This window comes from Leptinotarsa decemlineata, unplaced genomic scaffold (assembly GCF_025532065.1).
Source record: "Leptinotarsa decemlineata unplaced genomic scaffold, Ldec_3_MD MMD2_tig00026282_RagTag_RagTag, whole genome shotgun sequence".
Taxonomy (NCBI): domain Eukaryota; kingdom Metazoa; phylum Arthropoda; class Insecta; order Coleoptera; family Chrysomelidae; genus Leptinotarsa; species Leptinotarsa decemlineata.
The window spans coordinates 147,495-170,851 of record NW_027412668.1 but is presented as its reverse complement, the minus strand read 5'-3'; the positions used below and the strand labels follow the sequence as shown (position 1 = coordinate 170,851).

The following is a 23,357-nucleotide window of genomic DNA, read 5'->3' as shown; positions in this document are numbered from 1 at the left end:
AACACCAGAAGTCTATATTGTCCCCTATCCCAAAGAGGACGCACCAATACATTCAAAAAAGTAATAACAGAAAGTTTCCGCCACTGTCCTAGAGATGGCGAGAAAAGTAAAACCAATATTTTTAATTATTTTAGCTTATGTTTTATAGATGGCGCTGCATCGCTTTAAAAATTTGAGAACTAGAATTCCAAATAACTGCAGCTATTATCTAAAAGATGCCACACTATGTTATAAATATAAAAGATCTAAAGGATCCTAGATCATTTAGATGTATTCTAGTAATTTCTATTCTGCTTTTAAATCTTAGTGGTTTTTAAAAATATGGAAAAATACTCCATATTCAATGGAAACTCGATTATTTTCGAAAAGTTTCAGGACCGGAACTATTTCCAATGAAGAACCAAGATATATGATTGATGATATTGAATATGCCATCAACAATATTTGAAATTTTGGTGGGGATTGCAAATCAATCGTATTCTAGGGAGACTTTTGTAAAAATTTCAATATGTTCATAATTAACTGTACATTTTTGAAGACATCATACAGAATATCGACGTAAATAAACAATTATTAGAGATAAACCACAAAGACAATGCAATACTTTGGATAGTTTCAGTTTAAAAATCCTAAAAACGATTATAATGATGTCACTAACATTTGAAATGAACTTGACAACACCGTAAAACATATTGAATGATTTCCTTTTCTTCCTTCAAATCTAACCTCATCGAAAAATGAGAGAATGATTCAAAATATCAACACAAAATAAAGCAACCACCAACTTAAAAATGAGTTTATTGATTATTCCTCGGGTACTTCTATAGTACCATCATTAACTTCGTCAATAACATCATGTGGAGGTTTTCCGTCAATGGTGCAGCCCACTGACTGGGCAGTTCCTAAAACTTCCTTCACTGTTCCAGACAGTTGCTTTGCCATCGATCGAGGTCTCATCTGCTTGGCAATGGAAATAATTTCATCAAAACTGATATTCCCACTGTGTTTAACTGAAAAAAAAAAAAGTTATTGCGGCATTTATTCAAGACTTCAGGTCGTTCATCTGGGATTTTACAAAGCGTAGACGCCAAATTAACAAAAGTATTCACCTCAAAAATTTGAAAAATAATGATTTTATTACTTGTTTGATGTTGGGATAAAACTCCATTAATATAAAGTACTACATCAAAGTTTCCAAACAGTGCATCACAAGTAATAGTACTTCATTTCACTCCGTTCTTAAAATAAATACTATCACAGTACCCCTATGAAATAGGTCTGATAAAAAAACTTCCCTAGCTCATTTCACAACATTTCACACATTTTCACGCAACTTAATAATATCTAGGTTCATGTATACTATGAGGAAACTTGCTCAAATGTTGGAACAAGTATAATCCAATGCCCGTCGTGATATTGACCAAAAAAGTAGTTGTTTTCAGGCAGGCATTCACCAGATCCTTCTGGGTAGGGGCGTTAGGAGAGATGAATGTTTCAAATCTTGTTTGAAATATTTATTTATTAGTTTTTGTACACAGGATGCTTCTTTCCCGCTTGAGACTATGTTCTTAAGATGGAACTGTTAATATTTTACTGTAGTTGACAGCATTTCTCTCAGAAAGGTTTCCTACATGTGGTCAAGTCACTGTGAAGTCAGTTTTCTGCACTGACTAGAAATTATATCCGGAAATGAGTAATTGTGTTCCAAAATAAATTCTTTACAAACTGATATTCCCTAAAAATATCGCTCCCTATCAATTTAAACAAAATTCCTGTGGCTGGGATTGAATCAAATGAGCACATGAATGCCTTTACATACTATCATTGTGACATGAGAAGTACAACTGATCCTTGATGTAAAGTCTTAATATCATAAAAGAATCAAGTGCTTTGTCTTGTAATATTATCCAGAACGGTGCTGATGAAGTAATAAGACAATTCATATCAAGAAACTTCAAAGTTCACCATAATTCAAATGTGAAAGTAGTTTCAGGAAAGCTTTATCTTTGAGTTTGTATCTAAAAGTAACTTCAATGTATGATCTTTATGGAGATGGAGAAGTACAAAGCCAAAACTTCAATTTTCATTTTCAATTTGAAAAGCCAACTGTTCAGGGTGAAAGTGTTAATTGCTTTCGCACATGTGCATATCCTTAGTTCTATCAAAACTCCATTTCAAAATTATGAGAAAAAATTTGTAAACAACATTAAAAACTTACTATTCTTTTGCTTCTTCCTATCTCTTGGAGGCTCTTTCAAGGCCTTGATGATGAGAGAGGCAGCAGAAGGTACAACGGAAATGGTGGCCTGTCTGTTTTGGATCTTCAGCTGGACAGTGATTTTCAGACCTTTCCAGTCGGCTGTATTCTTGGCTATATCATCTCCAATTTTTTTGGGGGACAATCCTAGAGGACCGATTTTAGGAGCCAAGGAAGATGTAGCTCCCACTTCGCCTCCAACACACTTTAAGTAAACTGAAAATGATAGAAGTGAGGTTACATTACTGTTTTCCAGTGATTTACGAGATGTTTGTACATACCATACTTAACTTCAGTGGGATCGAACTTTGGTGGCATATTTGCTTAATATTTACCAGGCTTTCGAATGGAAATAAACTATCAAATCAGCGATGATTGCCGATTTCTTGTTCCCAACAAATATTTAGGAAGAACGTCACAAAACGACGTTTCAAAAAGAATGTGAGGTGTCAAATGTCAGAATGTCACGGATGCACAGAACTATAACTAAGTTATAGTTTTGTGTAACCATAACTAAGTTATAGTTCTGTGTTCGGTGTAGTTTTGTGTAACTATAACTAAGTTATAGTTCTGTGTATCTGTGGCTCTCTGATTTCTATGGCCGTTGCTTCTCATTCAAGAATTATTATTAATGAAATTGTTCAAACAATCGAATTATCATTCAAATTATCACTCGCAATGCAGCTGAGCTGAGAACAGATACAGGAAATATCCTACCGACCCTCATTGACGTCGATAAAGATAACGAATTAACAACTAATGACTAGAAAATAACGTTTCAAACTTAAAAGAATTTCATCAATTATTAATAATTTTTAATAGCAATAGAATAAACACATACATTTTATTTTTCCAAATTATATTTATTCCAAACAAATTGTTCTAAATATAGTCTACAATTCAAACTTACCAAGTGCCAGTGCCTCGGACTACATTGTAAATATTGATCAATAATGATACAATCGACTTCAATCATAATCCATCCACAATGATAACAGAAAAACTACTTTAAACTACTATATCTCTTCTGATCACTATCAATGATAATAGTCAAATAGTTTCCACAATTTTATTTTTATTCTAGGCGCGTTCAACTAACATCATACCTTCATTGGTAGTAATGATCAACAGTATCAATGAAAATAATTTCTGAAAAAAAAATTAAACTGAAGGAAATAACTACCCATTCAACCACCAAAATCGCCATGAGTACATTTTTCGGCAGATCTTGAAATTTGTAAATATCATGTGTGTATTTTGAGGGAATTTGTGACATTTGGCTTGAATGAAGAGGAGGAATTTTATTTTATAATGTTGGCTACTAATCTAACGATCAATCAATTATCCTAATTACGATAAACTGGAACTTTAAAAATTAAAAAATGGCACTAAAATTGAATTGGTTTGTTTTCAATAGGATAGTTACTCGTACTATTCGAAATGCCTTCTCTTTTGTCAAGTGAAATACGGTCAATCAAAGTTTTATTTCTGCTTTCAAGCTGTATTCACAACTTTGTTGAAATTTTTTTCATAGCGAAATCTATATAATCGCAACTACGATTCTTCTATTTCTGGAAGAACTAAGTTCATAGATATATAAAAATTGGGTTACAAAATAGTTTATTGCAATTTATTTGCAATTTATCTGAAGAAGGAATACCCAGCTTTATCAATGTGGAGAGATATTATAAATTTCAGAAGAGATGGTATAATTATATACTGATATTGCCTAATTTTTTTAAAAGTAATGGTCATGAATTAGAAGAGATGGAAAGAGAAATATAGGCTAGTGGTAGTGGCACTGGTCATAATAGCCCCAAAATCTGGAAGCTGGGACCAAAATTAAGAAGAAGAAGAAAAACATATTTGTGGTTGTCCTATTAGAAAGAGGTTACTCCCGTTTTCTTGTTATAGTTTTATTAATTTTTGACTTGCAGTGTGAATTGTTACGTATCTGTTTCAAGATCTGAAAGTATAGAAAAAAAGTATTTTCCTTATTGATTGTACAACAGTTATAATTTTGAAATATGGATGATGAAGCAGAAACATACAAACTGTGGAGAATAAGGAAAACTGTCATGCAAGTATGTTTTGATAATTTTAACCTATCTTGAAGTTCACCCTTTATTTTCTCGTAGTTATGTCACGACAGAGGCTATCTTGTCACTCAAGATGAATTGGATCAGACTCTGGAACAATTTAAAGATCAGTTTGGGGATAAGCCAAGGTAAGGTGTTGCTCAAATCAATCTAGGGTATATTCAAGCCTTGTCTTTTAGTGAAAAACGTCCTTCGAGAAGTGACTTGATTGTTCTTGTCGCCCACAATGACGACCCCACGGACCAGATGTTCGTGTTCTTCCCAGACGAGCCGAAAATTGGAATCAGGATCATCAAAACATACTGCTCGCGTATGCAGGATGAAAACATTCACAGAGCCATTATTGTCGTGCAGGCAGGTATGACGCCTTCGGCCAAGCAATCTTTGGTGGACATGGCTCCCAAATACATCCTGGAACAGTTCCTCGAATCAGAATTGCTGATTAATATAACGGAACACGAATTGGTTCCTGAGCATGTTGTGATGACGCCAGAAGAAAAACAGGAGCTTTTAGCTAGATAGTAAGTATATTATTGTATGTACATTCTTCTCTTGTGTCTACCATTGCTATTTTGAAAAAATATCATTCAGAGTATTTTTGTCTTATTTTCACTTTCCTTGGTCTGAGAAAAATGTTAATGGAGAACTTTGTACTGGTTTGAAAGATGAATTTGTGCTTCTATGTGAAGTTCTCTATTATAATTTTCTATTTTTTTAATTGTGGCGAGAATGCCCAAAAAGATGAAAAAACTCTTATTTTATACACACAAATGGCATTCAACATTTCAATCTCTTTCAGCAAATTGAAAGAGAACATGTTGATGAGGATACAGGCTGGTGATCCTGTTGCAAGGTATTTTGGACTGAAAAGAGGACAGGTAAGAACATTTTTTTCATAATTTTACACACATACCTGTATAAGATATTTCAAAATAATATCTCGAAGTATTCGTCTCTCCCAACTACCCAAATCATAGGTTCTCATAGAAACGTGCAGGAAAACAACTACTTCCCTAGCTAATACCACGCTAAATATTGAATTATACTCTACACACATTTATGCGAGGTACCTCACATAAGTTAGTCTCGCAGATGTTTCCTCGTTCATCCAGCAGAAGAACCATGCTGAAATTATTCAAAAAGATCACCTACAGGCTGGATTCTGCAAGACTAACATCTGTGGGGTATCTTGAATAAATGTATGTCGGATATAATTCAATGTTCAGCATGGTATTAGTCGGGGAAGTAGTCGATTTCAGCAAGCATTCACCAGATCCTACAATTCTACAGTGTACGTCTGTTGAGAGAGGTAATTGTTTTCAAAACTTCAATTCGAAATATTTACTTTATCGAGTCAGATATAATTCAATATCCAGCGTGGTATTAGCCGGGGAAGTAATTATTTTCCTGCAAGTATTTACCAGAACCTTCGATGCAGGAAATATGCAGGTGTTCTGGAAGAACTGTCTTTCTGGATGTAGGTATTTATAGGATTCCACACAAACATCTATACAGTGTGGTTCTGAGATGCAACTTTTTCAATTTCCTGTACAATTTATTAGAAAAATGTTTTTCTCGCTTCAATTTTTCTCTATGTTGCATAATAATGTTTATTGTCATAAGATTCAAAAAGATATTGTTATTGTCCAGAATATATAGAGTCTATAAAAAAAACTAAAAACATTTATAGAATGAAATTTAAGGATGAAAACAATAGAGGAAAAAACTACAGTGTCGGGCTGTGAATAATTTGAAATGAGATATTCCTCAATAGAATTATGTTATGTTAATTCAAAGATTCTCACGGACAAAGTACAGTGAGTTGTTTTTCTGGGTTTCGCTTTGTTTTCCCAACGTTTCGGCAAAATATCATTTCTCATCTTCTGGTGATGTCTGGAGTTTAGAACTCCAGATAAACAGGGCAATGCCGAAACGTCGAACAATTGAAAACACCAAAGGCAGTTCAACCCGGACTTCAGATTATTTTATAGATACACACACACACAAAATAGGTTTTTGCTACAGGAAAAATCTATTTGCTAATGGAAAGAACTTTGTATTTGAGCACACAGGAAAAGGTTTTGAGGCAAGTTCCATGTGCAAATTACTGTAATGCTTCGTACGATTGCGGTATTGCGTATTGGGTATATAACCTTCAACAATCTGAAAAAATAAACAAATTCATTTCAATATGGATTCCTAGCAAGCAAATCAACAGCAAGAAGTATCGAGGTCTCCACAAAAAAATGCTTTTCAAAGAGTATTTGCATCGCTTCCATTTTACTAATTTTTAAGAAGAGACGGTTTTCATCACACTAACTAGTACAGCATTTCATTAGCACCCTTTGTTGTCCTATTTCAAAGATTTTCAGCTGAAATCACATATGTTGTGTTATCTGTAAATTGAAAAGCAGCTGGTGTCTGATTATCAGACAGATCTATTATATATATATATATATATATATATATATATATATATATATATATATATATATATATATTATGAAGAACAATTGTCCAAGAATAGATCCTTCTTTTTTGATGAGCTTCCATGTAGTCTTTGAATTTTATACGGAACTCTAAACCGAACCAAGATTATAGGATTTCTCAGTTTGATTGACGCAAGTTTTGTATAATTCTACTAGATCTTGATTATTGGCAATACCTTGAATTTTAAATTGTTGATCTCTCAAATTCTGAGATATTGTTTTTACTTTTGTAAACTGTTTTCATCACAGGAAATTTTGTATTGAAATACTAATTGAAAATTGTTAATTTTACCCAACAGATGCAAATGTGCGTGGTGATCATGTTTTGATCACGCATTCATCTTTGGGTTACTTTGTTTGTTGGATGGATATAGTTTAGTAGAATTTTTCAATAATTCTTAGATCCCATCTTTTTTCCGAACACGAAAGCATATGCTTGATAGCAAAATTTTTAAAATTGTGAAATTGCACATAGTGTTTCAAGACATAATATCTTCCTCGGGCGTCTTCAATACATTTATTGTAAACATTCAAGTGGCAATCACATCATACATCATATGCGATATTTTTCAATATTTAGAAATGTTCGCTGGAGAAAAGAACTAAATCATCTCAGAAAAACAATTGTTTTCTTGCCAACGTTTCGAATTTAATTTAATTCACCTTCAAGGCTCTGTAACAATAAATTTTATAAAAAGACCAGCCTCAAATTTTATAACTGTTGTCGTTTTAAAGGTTGTTAGAAGTAATAATAAAACAGTATAGCAAAAATGAGTTTTTCCAAGTTGAAATCAGACTTGTTAGATATAAATGAGATATAAAAGATACTTTAGCAAACAAAACATTTAAGACCAACACAACACAATGACATGAAACAAACGAATGGTTTCATTTATATCTTTAATAAGGTGGTACCTGCTTTTATTGATGTAAGAAATAATTAGAATAGAGAAAAGAAATTAATTCCGCATTTCACTGATTAAGTTGAAAAATGCAGTATTGAGATCGTCGACATCCCTTCTAGTGTTGAGAATATGAATCATTCCGCTGCAAAGTCTTTTAGATGAAAATGGTTGGACATCTAGAATCGACGGATATTCAAAATTAAAAACGTGCTCAGGTCTCTTTCATGATCAATAAGAACTGTGGGGTTCTTTTTATTCTGTTATTTAGAATGTCTCGTGTGTTCAGAAACTCGTGTTGTGAAATAACGTCCAGTTTGGCCAACATAGCATGTGGGAATAGTTTCCACAGTTCGATTGGTAAACTATGTTGGAAGAACTAATTCCCAACGGGATACTCATTTGAAAAGGCCAAGTTTTATAGATAAATTTTCCACATATGGAATCTTATAATGTTTTCTGTATCGGATAAGTGCTCCTGCAAAATTATTATTTACCAAGAAATTTTCGATTCCCCAACAAATCTCTCTGATATAAGTCTTTTGGATCACTGGACTATTCAACTGATATTTTGTAATGTTTCAAAAAGGCGCTCTTAGGGTTCCACCCTGTATTCAACCGGCAGTAACCGCTTTAGCAAGCTGTATAGATATAAGTAAAACGAAGAACTGTCCTGTAGTATGCGGGCTAACGGGTACTACCTTCACATACAGCGCCCTAAGTACCAGAGAACCAGGTGCAAGACACCACACCTGAGACGTTTTTGTTAACTTGTCTACCAAATCGGGCGGAAGCCCGGCAGTTTTTCTTCTTTAATTTATTTCACGATGAACAGTTACGATTCGGAGACCGATCGATTCTCATCCCATAGAAATGTTGTAAAAATACGATACTTTTATGAACGTCTCTAAGGAGGGTTAATATTTAATTTTTTGTAGAATGTTGGGTTCGTTCTTAAATATCATCAGTAGTAATAGTAAAATTTTTGTAAAGTGTAGAGTGTATTTTTAAATTATCAAAAATAATATTCAGGCAGGCTTTCTCCAAATATCTCAGTTTACTTCTTACCAATTCAATTTACGAACTTCAAAATATTACAATTTGACGATGGACGTAGTAAAAGAGTCCAAGTTACGATTGTAGACAAAGTTAAATAGTTAGGATTCAGTAGAAAGAACAAATTGACTACGTACGTGCGTTCAGGACTCAAAAATACTTGTTGAAAGTAATAACTATGTTTATTTATGTACATTTAATCTTGTTATAACATTTTAATTTAAAACAAGCAATTCTTGAATAAACAATAGGTGTACTTCATTTCATATTACACAGTAATTAAATTTTATATAGTAATTATAAATTTCAACTTCAAATTAGGAGTGGCTCTGTCTAATGTTCCGCATACCGGAATTTTTAAATTGCTGGATATCGCAGTTTAAAATTATGAAATATGTGTAGCAGAATGATTACTAAAGTGCTGAAGAATTTTATGAAATTGTCCCCAAATAACAACACGGTGTTTCCACCATTGGTAAAATTCAAAAATAAAAGCAATTATTAATTGAAAGGTTGAGTTGTTGGGAGCAGTAGCCACATCCAGTTTGTGGACTAATATCGGATGCACAAATCAATGATTTTATGTATTATTTCGTCGATCCAACTGTATAGATGTTGCCATATGTAGTACCACGTAGACCTAGACCCAGTACGGCCCAGACTTCATGTAAATTTAATGGTTTTCTTCCTTATTGCAGGTGGTTAAAATCATCCGTTCTTCGGAAACAGCCGGACGCTACATTTCCTATCGACTCGTTTGTTGAAAAGAATTCCATTTAAATATTCAAATGTTTTACCTTTACGAATCATTTTGTATACTAATTACATGAGATAAGAAATTGTGAATGTCTTATTTTATTTTAGAATTTGTAAATACAATTAGTTTATGTTTGAATAAAACATCTATACAAGTGAGTGTAGTTTTTTTGTCGATGCCTAAATATGCCCAAACCAAAATGATCCTGGTATTACCACGATTATTTTGGTTTTCTTCAGATCGATCTCTCAGTGGTATTTTCTTTAATTCAAAAACTATCAACTCTGGTAGTACCGCGGGTTCAGTTCTTGTGCCACTTTTACTTTGCTTAAACGACCCCTCTCTACTTGGCCATACGAAAGTGGGAGAACCAACGACAAAATTTGTTTAATAAAGGTAAATCTGAACTCTTCAACCAGAAGAGCCATTGTAATAATCATCAATGTGGTAAAGTGTTGTTTTAAATCGACTCTTCAGTCTAAGTGGTCTGTTCAAAAAATGAGGTGAATTTTCATTTTTTCCAAACAAAATTTGTTCATCAATTTCTGTTTTGTCCCCATCAAAGTAGCCCCGCTCAGTAGCCCCTCGAAGCAGTTCTGATATGCACTTTTTGGCAGGTCAGCGATTCAGTTTTAATCTCCTAATCGTCGCAAAACGCAGTTCTTTCATGAGTCTTTTCAATCTTAAGAACAGGAAAAAATCGAAGGGGACCAAATCTGGTAAATACGGTGGCTGAGCCCAAACCAACGATGTAATATCTGATATAACGACTATAGCACTCCGTCTGTTGTCTCATCATCTATGGTAATGTATACCGCAGTAGTAGACGAAACGTAAGGTAAAAATGCATGCAGACAATGCTCAGCAAACCCCGAAAATAGCTCTGACACATTCTGTAAATAGTATTCAGATTGAAGTTTCAATGATAGATGAACTTGGAAGCAAAAGAAACATCAATATTAATCCCATCGTCAAAGAACGTAGAAAATTTTCCCACGCATGTGTATGAATCTGAGCGGAACAACTCTCAGATTCTGAATTAGTAGATTTTCGCAGAATGATGGGAGTAAAGGGAAAGTTACGCCGCTTCCATCGTACATGTGAGTTTTCCAGCCGGCGTCGGAAACTTTTCCGATTTCCAACCAGGGAGTCTAGGGTGACAGGATGCATAGCCGTTGTTCATTGATTAACTATTAACAGAGGTTTGCATAATTCGGTATGGAACGACAGGATCTTGCCACAGATTATTGATCTTAGTTGGCTGCTCTGATCACAGAGGCGTAGGTTGATAATTTTCACCAAAGATATTAATAAAATTATTAAGAATAATACATTATATCCCTAATTCAATCGGTTGAGCTGAGGTTGAATCCAGATACCATAAGTCGAGGGATTTATTTTAAATTAGTTGGCTTTGCATAGAAATGTTTGAGATAGCAAACATTTTGATCAACTGAGCAGCTTGTTGTACGAACATAAATGTTGAAATTATTTCCAGACAAAGGATACGATAAAACTTACTGTCAAAATCCTAATTTTGTGATTTGTGTCAAATATCTCAAAATTATTATGTTCAGAAAATTATAATCGCGTGTTAAAACTGTTGATGTTGGCAGCGCTTGTCACGAGTGTTTTTTTCAAAAACTTACTAGCCTTTAAATGTTCAGTCGTTTTTGTACATTGACAGAAATAATCTATTGAGTAACACACATAACTGTTAAGGTAGTTTCTTTACTTCAACCTTTTTCTGTTTATATTGAGTTAATGGAAAAGTACGTTACGAAAGTACGTTATTTAGTATGTACCTGTTTGGATCATTGGTATAATTTTTTCCAGAGATTTACTCGACAGACATGGAAAGGCGTACTGGTACCTACATATTCCGTACTTATTGTTGCCATTTGTACATGTAATTTTCTATTTTGAATAACGTCCATAAACTGACAAATTCATTTTTTTTTTTGGAATAAACACGGCAAATAATACAGTAGAAGCTTCTTCCAGAACTTGAGATATATTTTGAAATACCAATGAACCTGAATACAAAAATTAAAATTTTGAGTACCGCTCTATGAGTGGTACTCAAAATTTTAACTCAGCTAATTTGAGCTCTGATGTCGACTTATTATCTACGTTTAATTATAAGAATGATATCAGTGCAGACTTTACAGTGTCTTTTTACAATTACAAAAATATATCCTGGCAGACAAAAGGACCAGCAACAACACATTTGGGCACTTTACTATTCACAATGTTGTGGAAACTTATGGGTTTTCCTCAGCCCAATACGGATATAGTTTCATGATGATTAACAATTCCGTTCAGTAAAAACGAACACAATTATTGGATGGGGTTTATTTCAGATGTATTTTAATTTGTAGATTTCTTTTTAAAAGGCGCTCTTGTCCGTTTTGTACTTCCAGAAACATATCATTGACTTTTGTCGATTTGTTCACCTAGCTTCGGAAAGGAAAAAATACTTCTTTGAAATAAAAAAATTTGTTGGGACTTTAACTTTCTCGCAAAGTTTTCAACTACATAATTATAACCGAATGGGTAGGATAGGGTGAAAATAATACTTCACAATTCACACAACACTAACTTTTATTTCTAACTGCTGTTTCGACAGTTGTATTAGTAGGTAAAGAGATGTGTCAAGGAGCATTCAGGAAATTACTGATAACATTATTGATCATTAGAGAACTATCTGATCATTCAGAACAATGTTGTTTTCATTGTTTTTTAATTTCTATAAATTCCAATATATTCAATTTCTGACTTTTTGGTTAAATGTGTAGAATTTACGGATTTTGTGTGAAATTGTGAGTATTCTCCATGAGATGACTGGCGTAGATGGAATCTTCTTTATTCAATCTGTAACTTTTCAAATGCTCTTCAAACCTCTGGTTGAAACTGCGGCCAGTCTGGCCTACATATAAAGCAATACAGTCGTCGCACTTGACCTTGCAGACCCTATTTTTTTATTTGTCCCGTGCCGACTTGGAATTATTTATAAATGAATGCAAAGTGTTAATTGTTTTGAATGCTACATTTATGCTTTGTCACTTTATAGATATTTTGTTTGCAGAATAACTGAGGTATGTTACATAATTATACTTAAAAGAGCAATTATTGAATAAACATCGAAAATGCATTTACTTTGTTGCATTGTTCAACAATTGAAGGCATTGCACCAACATTCTCCCCTCGTCTAGCCCGTTGCTACGCCCCTGGCTACTCCCGTTTCTTCGACACCGACCCATTGTGCGGGTCCTCGAGTCCTCCACCGATTGTCTCGACACACAATGGACGTATTCATAGCATCTAGGAAGACTCATCGTAGAACAACATTAATTATTGATGAAAAGAAACAATTCGGGCAAAACACCATTGTACGATTCCCGGGATCAATGATCCGCTTCAACTGATAAGGTCGCTTCAAAAGGGCAAGGCTCAAAAGGGGAACACTCGTATTCGGTTAGGAGACTACAAAGCTGCGAATGGAGTTTGATGGATATCCCTTGAGGTCCCGTGGCCGAGCAGGGAAGTGCTGAAAATTTGGCAACTGGAAAAGTGTCTAGTTGGGAAAACGATAAAAACAACTTATCAATTTTTGTTTCATTATTCATTGTGTTCATTCGATAACTGATGCTCACAGAAAAGTAAACGTACCCAAAAAGTGGTTTCGAAGGCCTTAACCATATCCAGAGGTGTCCCACAGGGGCTAATATTAGGGCAACTACTATTTGTCTTATATGTGTGTATTCAAGAGACACTTTATCGTGAGATTTTCACCAAAAAGTTTTAGAAAAACGAAAGACATGTTTCACTATACAAAAACTTCTTCAGGCGTGTGTTTACCAAATAAAATCTACATATTCAATTCTTTATATTTAGTTTTATAATTTCACTAGCTGACTAGGCAAATGTTGTTTGGCCACATGAATTATTTCTATCAGAACAATAACGCTTACAAAGAATATTAATCCTTTAATGCTACAGTGTGTACTCTATTTTTCGTTAGTCTATGTTTAGCTAAGACAAACAAACGTCATGGTTTGCCCACTCGAGAGCATGCCAAGTATATGTATACTAATCGCGTGCTGTTGCACAGCTGTGGTGGATTCAAATTATGGAGGGATCCAACCATCAGTTGTAAATTATGCGGTGGCATGTCTGGCAAATCCAATAAGTTGAAAAACTCTGGTGGATGAGTCACAGCTCCGGTGGCATCGCAAACTGTATCTACGCTTGATGGAAAACTGTGTAGACAGTGAGAGAAGGATTATTGTGTGAGAGAGACAGGAGACCAGCTTCGTTCTCATCCCTACTCCGTGCTGGTTACTGACTGAAAAGTGATACCCGCAGACGCCTGATCTATAATCAGGGTTGGAAATAAATAAATTACGAAAATGACCATTGAAAATAGTGGTTGGTGATATGAGGCTAGAAATGTTTACAGATAATATGCACAAGAAAAATCTCTAAAACAATTAAGCAACAAATTTCAACCAACATCTATTTTGCTTTGAAATATATCAATTTCCATTCAGTCATCTAAGAAAAGAAATAAAAATGATATATTATTTCCCTAATTTTGATATATGTATAATATCCTTAAAATTCCAGATATTCATTCTCTTTTAAAAACAGTAGATACCAAACTTTCCCACGGATCTGGCAACGCCGTAACCTACATGACACTGCTAGTGGTCCACACTCGTCCCTTCTGATGGCGCCCCCCCTGCACCTTGCGCCATGTGGCTAACATAAACAAAGCACATTACGCACGCGGGGGTCGAATCAGCTGTGCCGTCTGCCAAGAAAACACGGCGCATGCGCCGTATCTCCAGTCTATGCATATGCCGTGATGTCAAGTTGTCTATGAATTCTTCGATACCTAGAAATTTACATTAAACGTGAAAATTCACAGTACTCAACAGAAATAGGTGTATATTGTCTGTTTTGATAGGGTTGGAAAGTTTTTCAGATATTTTCCGAAAAAATATCATCATAACTAATGTGATTGTATCTAAATTCTGATATCTAGGTGAGTGTTTAATTTCTTATTTCGAAGTGCAAAATCAGAACTGAAGTTTATTACTTGATGCTATGAATTTTCTTACACTTCCGAAATTGTATTGAATATCTACTATAAATTCAGAATATTGAATTTTCCTAAAATCACAACTCATAATTTGGAATTTTCATTAAATACAACTACGAATTCAGAATTTAATAGTTATATTCTCTATTTTTATTTCCAAATATATAATTTCAACTTGAAACTTCGAATTTTAAGAAAATTCTCAAGTCGTATTAGAAATTTTAACTTTCAACAATGAACTTGAAATTTTTGTGTGGGATTCCACCAAATTATATAACTTTAAACTTGTTATATTTATGGAATTATGATTTTGAAGTATCAATTTTCATAAATTGCGACTACAAATTTGCAATGTTAAAAAAATGTGATTTTGAACTCAAAATGTACGTTGTGATTGGAATGTTGATCGAATTCCAACTTTCAAGAAGGAATTTTAGTAAGTTCCGGCTCCAAATTTGTAATTATTAATAAATTTCGACTTTAAACTGAATTTCTATCAAATCTGACTCTGAAGTGAGAATAATAATGAATTGCGGCTTCAAATTAGTAAATTCCAATGGGTTTTAGGTTCTTAATATGGTTTTGAATGAATTCTTACCTTAACCCTATTTCGAATTTGTAATAAAATAAATGAATCATTGAAGTAGAGATATCACCAAATTCTGACTGCAGAGTCTAAATGTTTTTGCTAGCAGGAATTCACATCTTATGTTATTACGTAGTGAATTATAAACGAACGTTATGAATATTAATTTTTATAAATTCCCACTACTAATTTGTAATTTTTACGAAATTTTGATTTTGAAGTCAAAATGTATATGAAATTTTAAAATTAAAACTATACTCTCCTGAATGCCGACTTGAAATTTGGAATATCTAATAAAATCCGACTTGAAACTCTGACTTTTCATTATATTCTGACAATGAAGTGAGAATTTCGATGAATAGTGGCTCAAAATTTGTGAATTTTAATTAATTTCCTATATTGAAGTGAGATTTGTAATGAATTCATCTTCACTTTGGATTTTTATCAAATCCCGACATTGAAAAAGAACTTTCATTAAATTTTGAATTTGAATTCCCAATTGAATTCTGATTTCAAATTAGTAAATTTTTCAAATTCCGGCTCGAATTCAAAATCTTTTTTCAACATGGTGTCTTTCTAAGAAAATAATTAATATTTTCTAACTTGACCATCCCACTCATCGAGTCCGTGCAGGTGCGACTTCCCCGTTTTGGGACGCACCCCGGGCGGACCGAGACCGCCGATAAACCCCGTAACCAGACCTCAGGAAAAAGCCATCGGCAAGCCGGCAACAGCGCGCTTCGAGCGCACGACTCGCGCTCGTCCCGCCAGTCAGTCAGTGAGAGTGCTTCGCAGATGGCGCAGGCCAGGCGCTTGTGTTGTTCGCGGGCCAGTGCCGGGGGCCCCTGCTGAAAGAGCCGGGCCCTCGCAGCCCAGACACCTTGCTCGATATCACGGCAAAAATCGTCGCGGAGAACATTCCCTTTCAGCGTATCGAGGAGCGCTACGACCGGATCCCGGAGCCGGTGCAGCGGAGGATAATTTTTTGGTCGTTTCCGAGGAATGAGAGGGACATTTGCATGTACTCGTCGCTGTCACGGGTGCCTCCCGTGAACGCGAGTGGCGAACCGCAGAATCTGTCGTTCTGCAAGGGATTAAAGTTGCTCGAGAGTGGGTGTGTGGACGGGGTGCTGCAAGTCGGTGAGTGCGACTCATTTTCCCTCGGAAAGGGCTATAGTAGATTTGTTCTCCTCCTGGACGAAGCGACGTGGTTTGCCTGTGGCGACATGTGGCGTATTTTCACCCACAAATTTTTTTATGGAATGGTTCAGTCGACAAATGACCCTGCCAGAGTTTGTAATAAATTGGCAATCAAGTCGTTGGTTTTTCTTCAGTCACAACTCCGCAACGTATACAGGGTGTTTCCTAACTACGGTACCAAACTTAAGAGGGTGATTCGTTAGGTCGTTTTGAGAAAAACATTTCTCACGGAGTTGCTTCGTTTCTGAAATAGAGGGCGTTGAAGTTTTGAATAAAAGCGGTGTTGACAAAATATCATAAATATCCTCACACCGATTTGGTTGAAATTTGCTACAGTTATTTGAAGTAATAAGGCCCTTATCTAGGCTAGATTGAAGTTATTAGGTCTAGTGGAGTCTCACAGCCAACAATATTGAGAAAAAAAGTCCGCCACTGACTTGTTCTAGTTTTGATTTTTTTTTAGATTAATGAATTGAAAATACAACTTTTTCGTCGCTCGTATTTTCTTCATATGTAGCTTCGTTTTCGAGAAAAAAAGTTGAAGCCACTTTGCATATCGTGTACACTTGATTTGGAAACCAGCTGATAGTGTTGTCATATCAGTGAAAGTCATAGTTGTCAATTAACAGTGATTCCATCATAAATAATGTTTCTAACGCTGAAATGGTTGCATTGCACCTCATTTATGGATTAGCAAATGGAAAAGCGAAAGAAGCACGGAGAATTCACTAGGACATGTATCTTAACACCATGTGGTAAACCATTTAGAACGCTACATGCAAGATTATGTGTAACTGGGAGCTGCAGCTCACTTTACTGTTCTTGCTCGCCAGCATCTCGACATCACCTACCCTAATCGATGGATTGGACGTGCAGAACTTCGAAATTTGCCATCTCGCAGTCCCGATATGAACCCTCTAGATTTCCATTAAGGTTTTCATCTGAAGGCTCTACTTTATAAAACTGCTGTACTAGATGTGAATGACTTGAGGAATCGAATAAGTGACAATTGCAATGTTATAAGGAATAATCCAGGTATTTTTGAACGTGTCAGACAATCAGTGGCAAATCGATTGCATTCGTGTATTTCATCAGAAGGTGGACATTTTGTTTACTTACTTTCATGTCGAAATTCTTTATTGTTTACTTTTGGTTTTCATTTTATGTTGTCTGTCCATGGATAGTTTTCAGAATTGATTATTTTTCTCGAACACGAAGCTTGATATGAAAAAATACAAGCGACGAAAAGGTTGTATCTACAATTGCTTAATCTGAAAAATTAAAAAATAAAGAAAAAGTCAGTGGCGTTCCTTTTTTTCTCTACACATATTGTTGGTAGTGGTGCTCACTGAGACGCCACTGAAACTAATAATTTCAATCTAGTTCGAGCTAAATAAGCTCCTTATTGCTTCAAATAACTGATTTTATAACACGAAAATACAAAAAAAAGTATTCAACCGAAATATGTTGATATTAAAAAAATGTAACGGGATGTTCTCTACGTCATTTTTATTCTACTTCTTACTATTTCATTTTTATAACCTAATACTCGAAGCAAACCTAAGTCCAAAAGAATAAAAAAAGGATTTCACTTTGGAAAGACAAAAAGAGAAAATTTAAAGAATATGCAGGCATTTTTCTAATTGTCCTCGTCTTTAACTACAGTATATTATTTTGACCCAGTATTTAGCAATTTTTTTCGTATGTGAAGAACTTTGTAATACAGGTTCTTGTAATTTCCCCAGATAAGATAAAACGGAAATTTATGAATGACTTAATCATCATGTAACTTCCTTTGATAAGGAATAATCAGAATGAATACAATATATCTTGATGAAATAAATATTGATTTGACGTCATGTTTTCCAATAGATTTCTCACAAATAGAACTAATTTTCCTATATAGATTTTTTTCCTGCAACCTACTTACTTCACCTTGACACAAAATCAGCTAACAAATTTCAAAAGATTAGAACTTAACTGACTTTGACGATCACTCTACAAATAGGTTTTTGACAATATCTGCTACCACACCCTTTTATCTTATTTTTTCTTTGCAGTCTTTAAAATTCAGCAAAACCAACGTATTCTACTCACATTTGATATGGGAAAAATATTGTTGAAGATGTATATGTGTATTTTCATAAATGACTATAATAATTATCGACGCAATGTATTTACCCAATCAACAAACTTAACAATAACTGTTTTGTAATCAGCTGTTTGATATTCCCGAATTTAGTGTGAACATTGTTCATTAGAAAATATATCGAGTAAAAGTAGGTATCCTGCCACTTTTACTATATAGTTGTGATAACAACAGTAGAGGTAATGAGATAATGAAAATGGATGTATTAATGTACTAACCACAAATGTGGGAATGACATCAACTCTAGTATAACAAAAACAATGAAAGAGGAAAATACAGTCTGAAACCGTTCCGCAAAAAATACGTTGAAATGGTTATAATACTATACTCTGTCTGTTCAAATAATTTCTCAAAGAATATTTTTTCATCAGCTTCTATTATGTCCCCTGATATATGCACTTTTTGATATGGCCTTAAGCTCTCTCAGTGATTCGGTTTTTATCTCCTCGATCGTCGCAAAACGAAACAGGAAAAAGTCGCAGGCGGGCAGGTCTGGTGAATACGGTGGCTGAGGCATGATTACGTTTTCTCCTTATTGCTTCTCGCAAGCGGCGCATTGTATAATTGAGATTTGATATGGATTTTGATCAACAAAAAATGCAATGATTTCAACATAAATACGTTTTATGGATTTGTTATACTGAATGGATTTGACAGAAATTAGTAATAAAAAGTTTCGACATTTGAGTTTTTTTCGAGAATTTCACTAGGATGGCTGTGCCAACTTGATATAAGGTTACCAGAGCTACCACACAACAAACTCCCAACAATAATTCATCAAATAAAAAATATGTTTAATCAATTTTACTGTAACTGAACTCACAACTGAAAATCTTCGTAGCTAGAGCAATCTCAACGTTTTCATCGAATTCTTTCGACGACAATCTGTATCTCGTCTACCTGGGGTGGTAGTTAAATTATTACCTAAGTCTCCCGTTACCAACCCCTGTCTACCCGCTTTTGAAGTATTGATAAATAAATTCACCTGAACACACAAAAGTTGAAATGATTTCATTTTATGTGCTGGATGCTGACAGCTGGGTAGAATTCGGATACACGATTTTGTACTCTACAACCAGGGCTAGGTAAAGTTTTTGAAACGTTAGAACATGGTTTTCTTCTGTAGATATCAGATACCGGAACAGAGATGCTCTACAGGGGGAAAACATATTTTACGCTGCTGGAAAAAATTTATGAGTTTGAAACAGAATTACTTATAATTTGCGAGATCAGACACCACTCTTGAGCTGTGACAAATTCTTCAAAGATTATTTACGTTTATTTTCAATACTTGTAGGTATATACCTCTTTTGAGAAATTTCACAGATATGCGGTACTTTGTGGCACAGTAAAAATCCGAAAATGTCAAAACTATACACTCTTTGCTTTGAATCGAAATAAAAAAGTGCAGCGTCTCAATCTTTTTTAAAATAAAGTGAAGACATTTTTTAAATATGAAAATGGTTGATATTTCCTAGTTATCGTATTTTTTTTTAGAATTAGATGGCATTTCGAAGATGTTTCATACTGAAAATCATCAAACTGTTCAGTCAGAATCGAAATATTCGTGTTTGATTCGTCATGTATCATTTTCCTATAATTTGTTTTAATTGATAGATTTATTTACGATAAGTTATCAATAAATATTACAGTCTTTCGTTTTTAAGTGCCATATATAACTTCTTACAAGTTACACCTTCTTGAAGAGTTGGTAGCTGGAGTTTTACTCTTAACAAATGTTGAAGTAAGTATTTATATAATGGAGACAAGTTTCTATAATATTTCTTACATGTTTCAGTCTGATAAGGTTTCTTGTAATATTTAAATCTTCAATCAGGCCGATGGGTTAGTGAAAATCTGACAATAAAATAATTTTTGAATACTCTAGAATGCTCTTTTCTGGGATAAAATATGGTAGCTCTCAAATGTATGAGTGATATTCCTGAAGAGGACTGATTTCAGCTGTTCAATCAATAACTTGTGCTAGTGGAGGGATTGTGGATTCGGTCAAATTTTGACTAGATTTTAGACACTGACTAATAAATATTATTGCTGGAGTTTTATCGCAACAGCAAACCGTTATTTCAACACCTCGACACGTGTTTCGATCATCAAGTGATCATATTCAAGAGGAAGATTAAACTGTGCATCACAAGTACTGACCAATAAACTTTAGAAGCGTTTGGACTGTTAAGCAGTTCAATCCTAATTTTCTGACTAAATCGTTCTATACTTTCGTTTATTTTTTCATTAGATTTTTTGCGAGCTTCAACAAACAATAACACAAAAATTAACTTATCTACGATATCGATATTAGAGAAATATTTCACTTTACAGACGAAGTGATCAACAATGATTTATTATATCAAAGAAGAAAGTAATAAAACTAAAACAAAAATTAATTGGCGCTCCGGGGCGACTTAATTGATTCCAGTGGCACATTTGCTTTTTCAGCTGCAGGAAAACCCGGAAAAACCTGCAGCACCACGCCATCTGAAGATCTTGATCTAACAATGTCCTCTCTTTCATAAAACAGAACGTGGGGTGACTCCAGAGGCTCCAATGAATTCGAGACATCGCAAAACACTTCGTGACATGACCAACGTCAAACTTAAACCAGTACCACAGCGAACAATAACATATAAATATTATAATAGTGGTCGACTAGATTGAAATGTTCATCTATTTCGAACCTTCCAAAGAGTTTGGTTCTTCGTCAGCGGTTGGGTCATGTATATTATTATTATTCTTTGTTGTTTTTAAGATATGAAAAGATGAAAAAACACATAAATATAAAGTGTCCAACCTATTCGTTGACGATGAAGGCCCGAATATAAATCGAGCGTGCCTATTTTTCTGGTACCCCGGATAGTCTCAGAACGGTCATGCCATCTCTCGTCTCCCCATCAAATTATAATAACGATAAACTGATGAAAAGAAAACAGCTCTGGGCGAATACATTTACAATGATGTTAATAACTGAAAAGACCGCAACAATTATTTCTATAAATAATTAATCGCCACTAAACAATATGTAGGTTTATGCTCGTTCACAACGGAAATACTGGGCGCGGCTATTTTAGTTTCCACTGCAGTCACGCCAAAAACAACGGCTTGAAAGTTTTATTTTTACTGTGGAAGCCGTATTGAAATACGAGTATAACTAAAGAAAATATTTTTTCTATTGTTTGATACTGTTTAATGATTGTTACTTAGATATATACTCCACTAGTTATTGTTCATTCTAAAAATGTATCTTATTGGGTTCAGTTTTAGTTATGCTGGTGGGCTAAAAAGTTCGTAGGCTAACACACAAGCTGTTCCGCAATAAATAACCCGAATTTATGCATTGATATGTGGCAATGGATGAAACATGGCTACATCACTTGACACCAGAATCATAACGATCGTCATCTGAGTGGAATGCACGTGGTGAACCGACTCCAAAGCATGCAAAGGCGTTTGAAGGACGAAATCGCGAAAAAAAGGCTCCATATGACGGAATAGAAAGTGCTGTTTCATCAAGACAATGCTACGAGTCAAAAATCAATGAAAATGATAGTTAAAATAGCATGAATTGGGCTTCGAATTGCTTCCGCATCCACAGTATTCTCCAGATCTGCCCCCCAGCTTTTTTTTTCTGTTCTCAGACCTCAAGAGAATGCTCGCTGGAAAGAAATTTAGCGCCGATGAAGAGGTAAACGTCGAAACTGATGCCTATTTTGAGGCTAAACAAATCGTACTACAAAGATGGTATCGAAAAGTTGTATGAGCGCTATAATCGTTGTATCGAAGGCAACTATATTGAATAATAATATCAACTGTATTGATGATGTACGGATGTAGGGTACTGCTGTCGGCTTTTGCTGTCTCGGCCGCACAAATCGTGTGCTTTTGCCCTCTGCTGAATTCCCACCCGTATCGCAGTCGATGACAAATTACGTGAAGCCAAACGTCAAGGCGAATGAATATGAGGTTTCCAAGGAGAGATGATTGCGTGACGAGGAAGTCCTGCCGACTGCCCCTGTTCGTAATTACGGGAGGCTGAGGAAACTGGACCAAGAATCTCAACGAAGCATTCGCCCGTACAAAACTTGAAATGTGGCGAAAATGGACCGTCAGAGTGTCAGTGGCACTCAGAAGTATTTCATTATCCTTATTGTTTTATTTGAATAGATTGTCGTTGTGTATATTTTTACGTTGCGCCAATTCAAAAGAAAAAATGTGGACGAGTTTGATGCACGATGAAGATAATTCGTTTATATTATTATAACGCAAATAAAAGTTTTGGAAGACAAACTTTGAGTATTTGGCTAGCCTGAGCAGGAAGATAACATGAATAAATAAGAATAAATCACCAGTACTGAAAACATACAAATGAATCAACCGAAAAAGAAAAAAACGATTAGTCAGGCAACATTTGACAAACAGATAACGAAGTTTCCGATTTCAAAGCCGCCTACGTGCAATGTTTATATTTATTTTTGATGTTTGAAGATAACACTCACTTTTCAATCCTTAGATTATGTCATTTATCGCTAAAAGGCGTCGTAAGATTACTTTGAACACATATTTTTGGAGAAAATCCGCATAGAAGTTCACAAAATTTATTCTTCTGTCTCAAAACACAAAATTCGTTGGGGAAATCATCGCACGTCAAAAGGTAAGACCTCGTTAATCCTCAGCTCGTGCAAGTTTTGACTTTTATGGTTTGTCGTTCAAAGGAAGGTGGCAGCTGGTTAAGGAAAAAAAAAA

The 23,357-nt window shown here is 34.7% G+C and overlaps 3 protein-coding genes across 3 annotated transcripts in view; 2 read left to right on the top strand and 1 right to left on the bottom strand.

Moving 5' to 3' along the window:
• Window positions 1–782: 782 nt before the first annotated feature.
• On the bottom strand, window positions 783–2,707 carry RpL12 (Ribosomal protein L12). Its single transcript, XM_074179571.1, has 3 exons — window positions 2,539–2,707; window positions 2,219–2,473; window positions 783–1,010 (listed from the first exon to the last, which is right to left on the bottom strand). The coding sequence occupies exons 1-3, from the start codon at window positions 2,573–2,575 to the stop codon at window positions 805–807; spliced, it is 498 nt and encodes a 165-aa protein (XP_074035672.1). The 5' UTR covers window positions 2,576–2,707; the 3' UTR covers window positions 783–804.
• A 1,410-nt stretch (window positions 2,708–4,117) lies between these two features.
• Window positions 4,118–9,718, top strand: Rpb5 (DNA-directed RNA polymerases I, II, and III subunit Rpb5). The gene is made up of 5 exons (XM_023165228.2): window positions 4,118–4,341; window positions 4,396–4,484; window positions 4,536–4,877; window positions 5,156–5,234; window positions 9,502–9,718. The coding sequence occupies exons 1-5, from the start codon at window positions 4,285–4,287 to the stop codon at window positions 9,565–9,567; spliced, it is 633 nt and encodes a 210-aa protein (XP_023020996.1). The 5' UTR covers window positions 4,118–4,284; the 3' UTR covers window positions 9,568–9,718.
• Window positions 9,719–16,048: 6,330 nt separating this feature from the next.
• Window positions 16,049–23,357, top strand: part of LOC111505842 (zinc finger SWIM domain-containing protein 5) — a 106,314-nt gene continuing 99,005 nt past the window's right edge. The window contains 2 exon segments of the mRNA XM_023160722.2: window positions 16,049–16,097; window positions 16,100–16,393. Coding sequence (XP_023016490.2) covers window positions 16,049–16,097; window positions 16,100–16,393 — 343 coding nt within the window.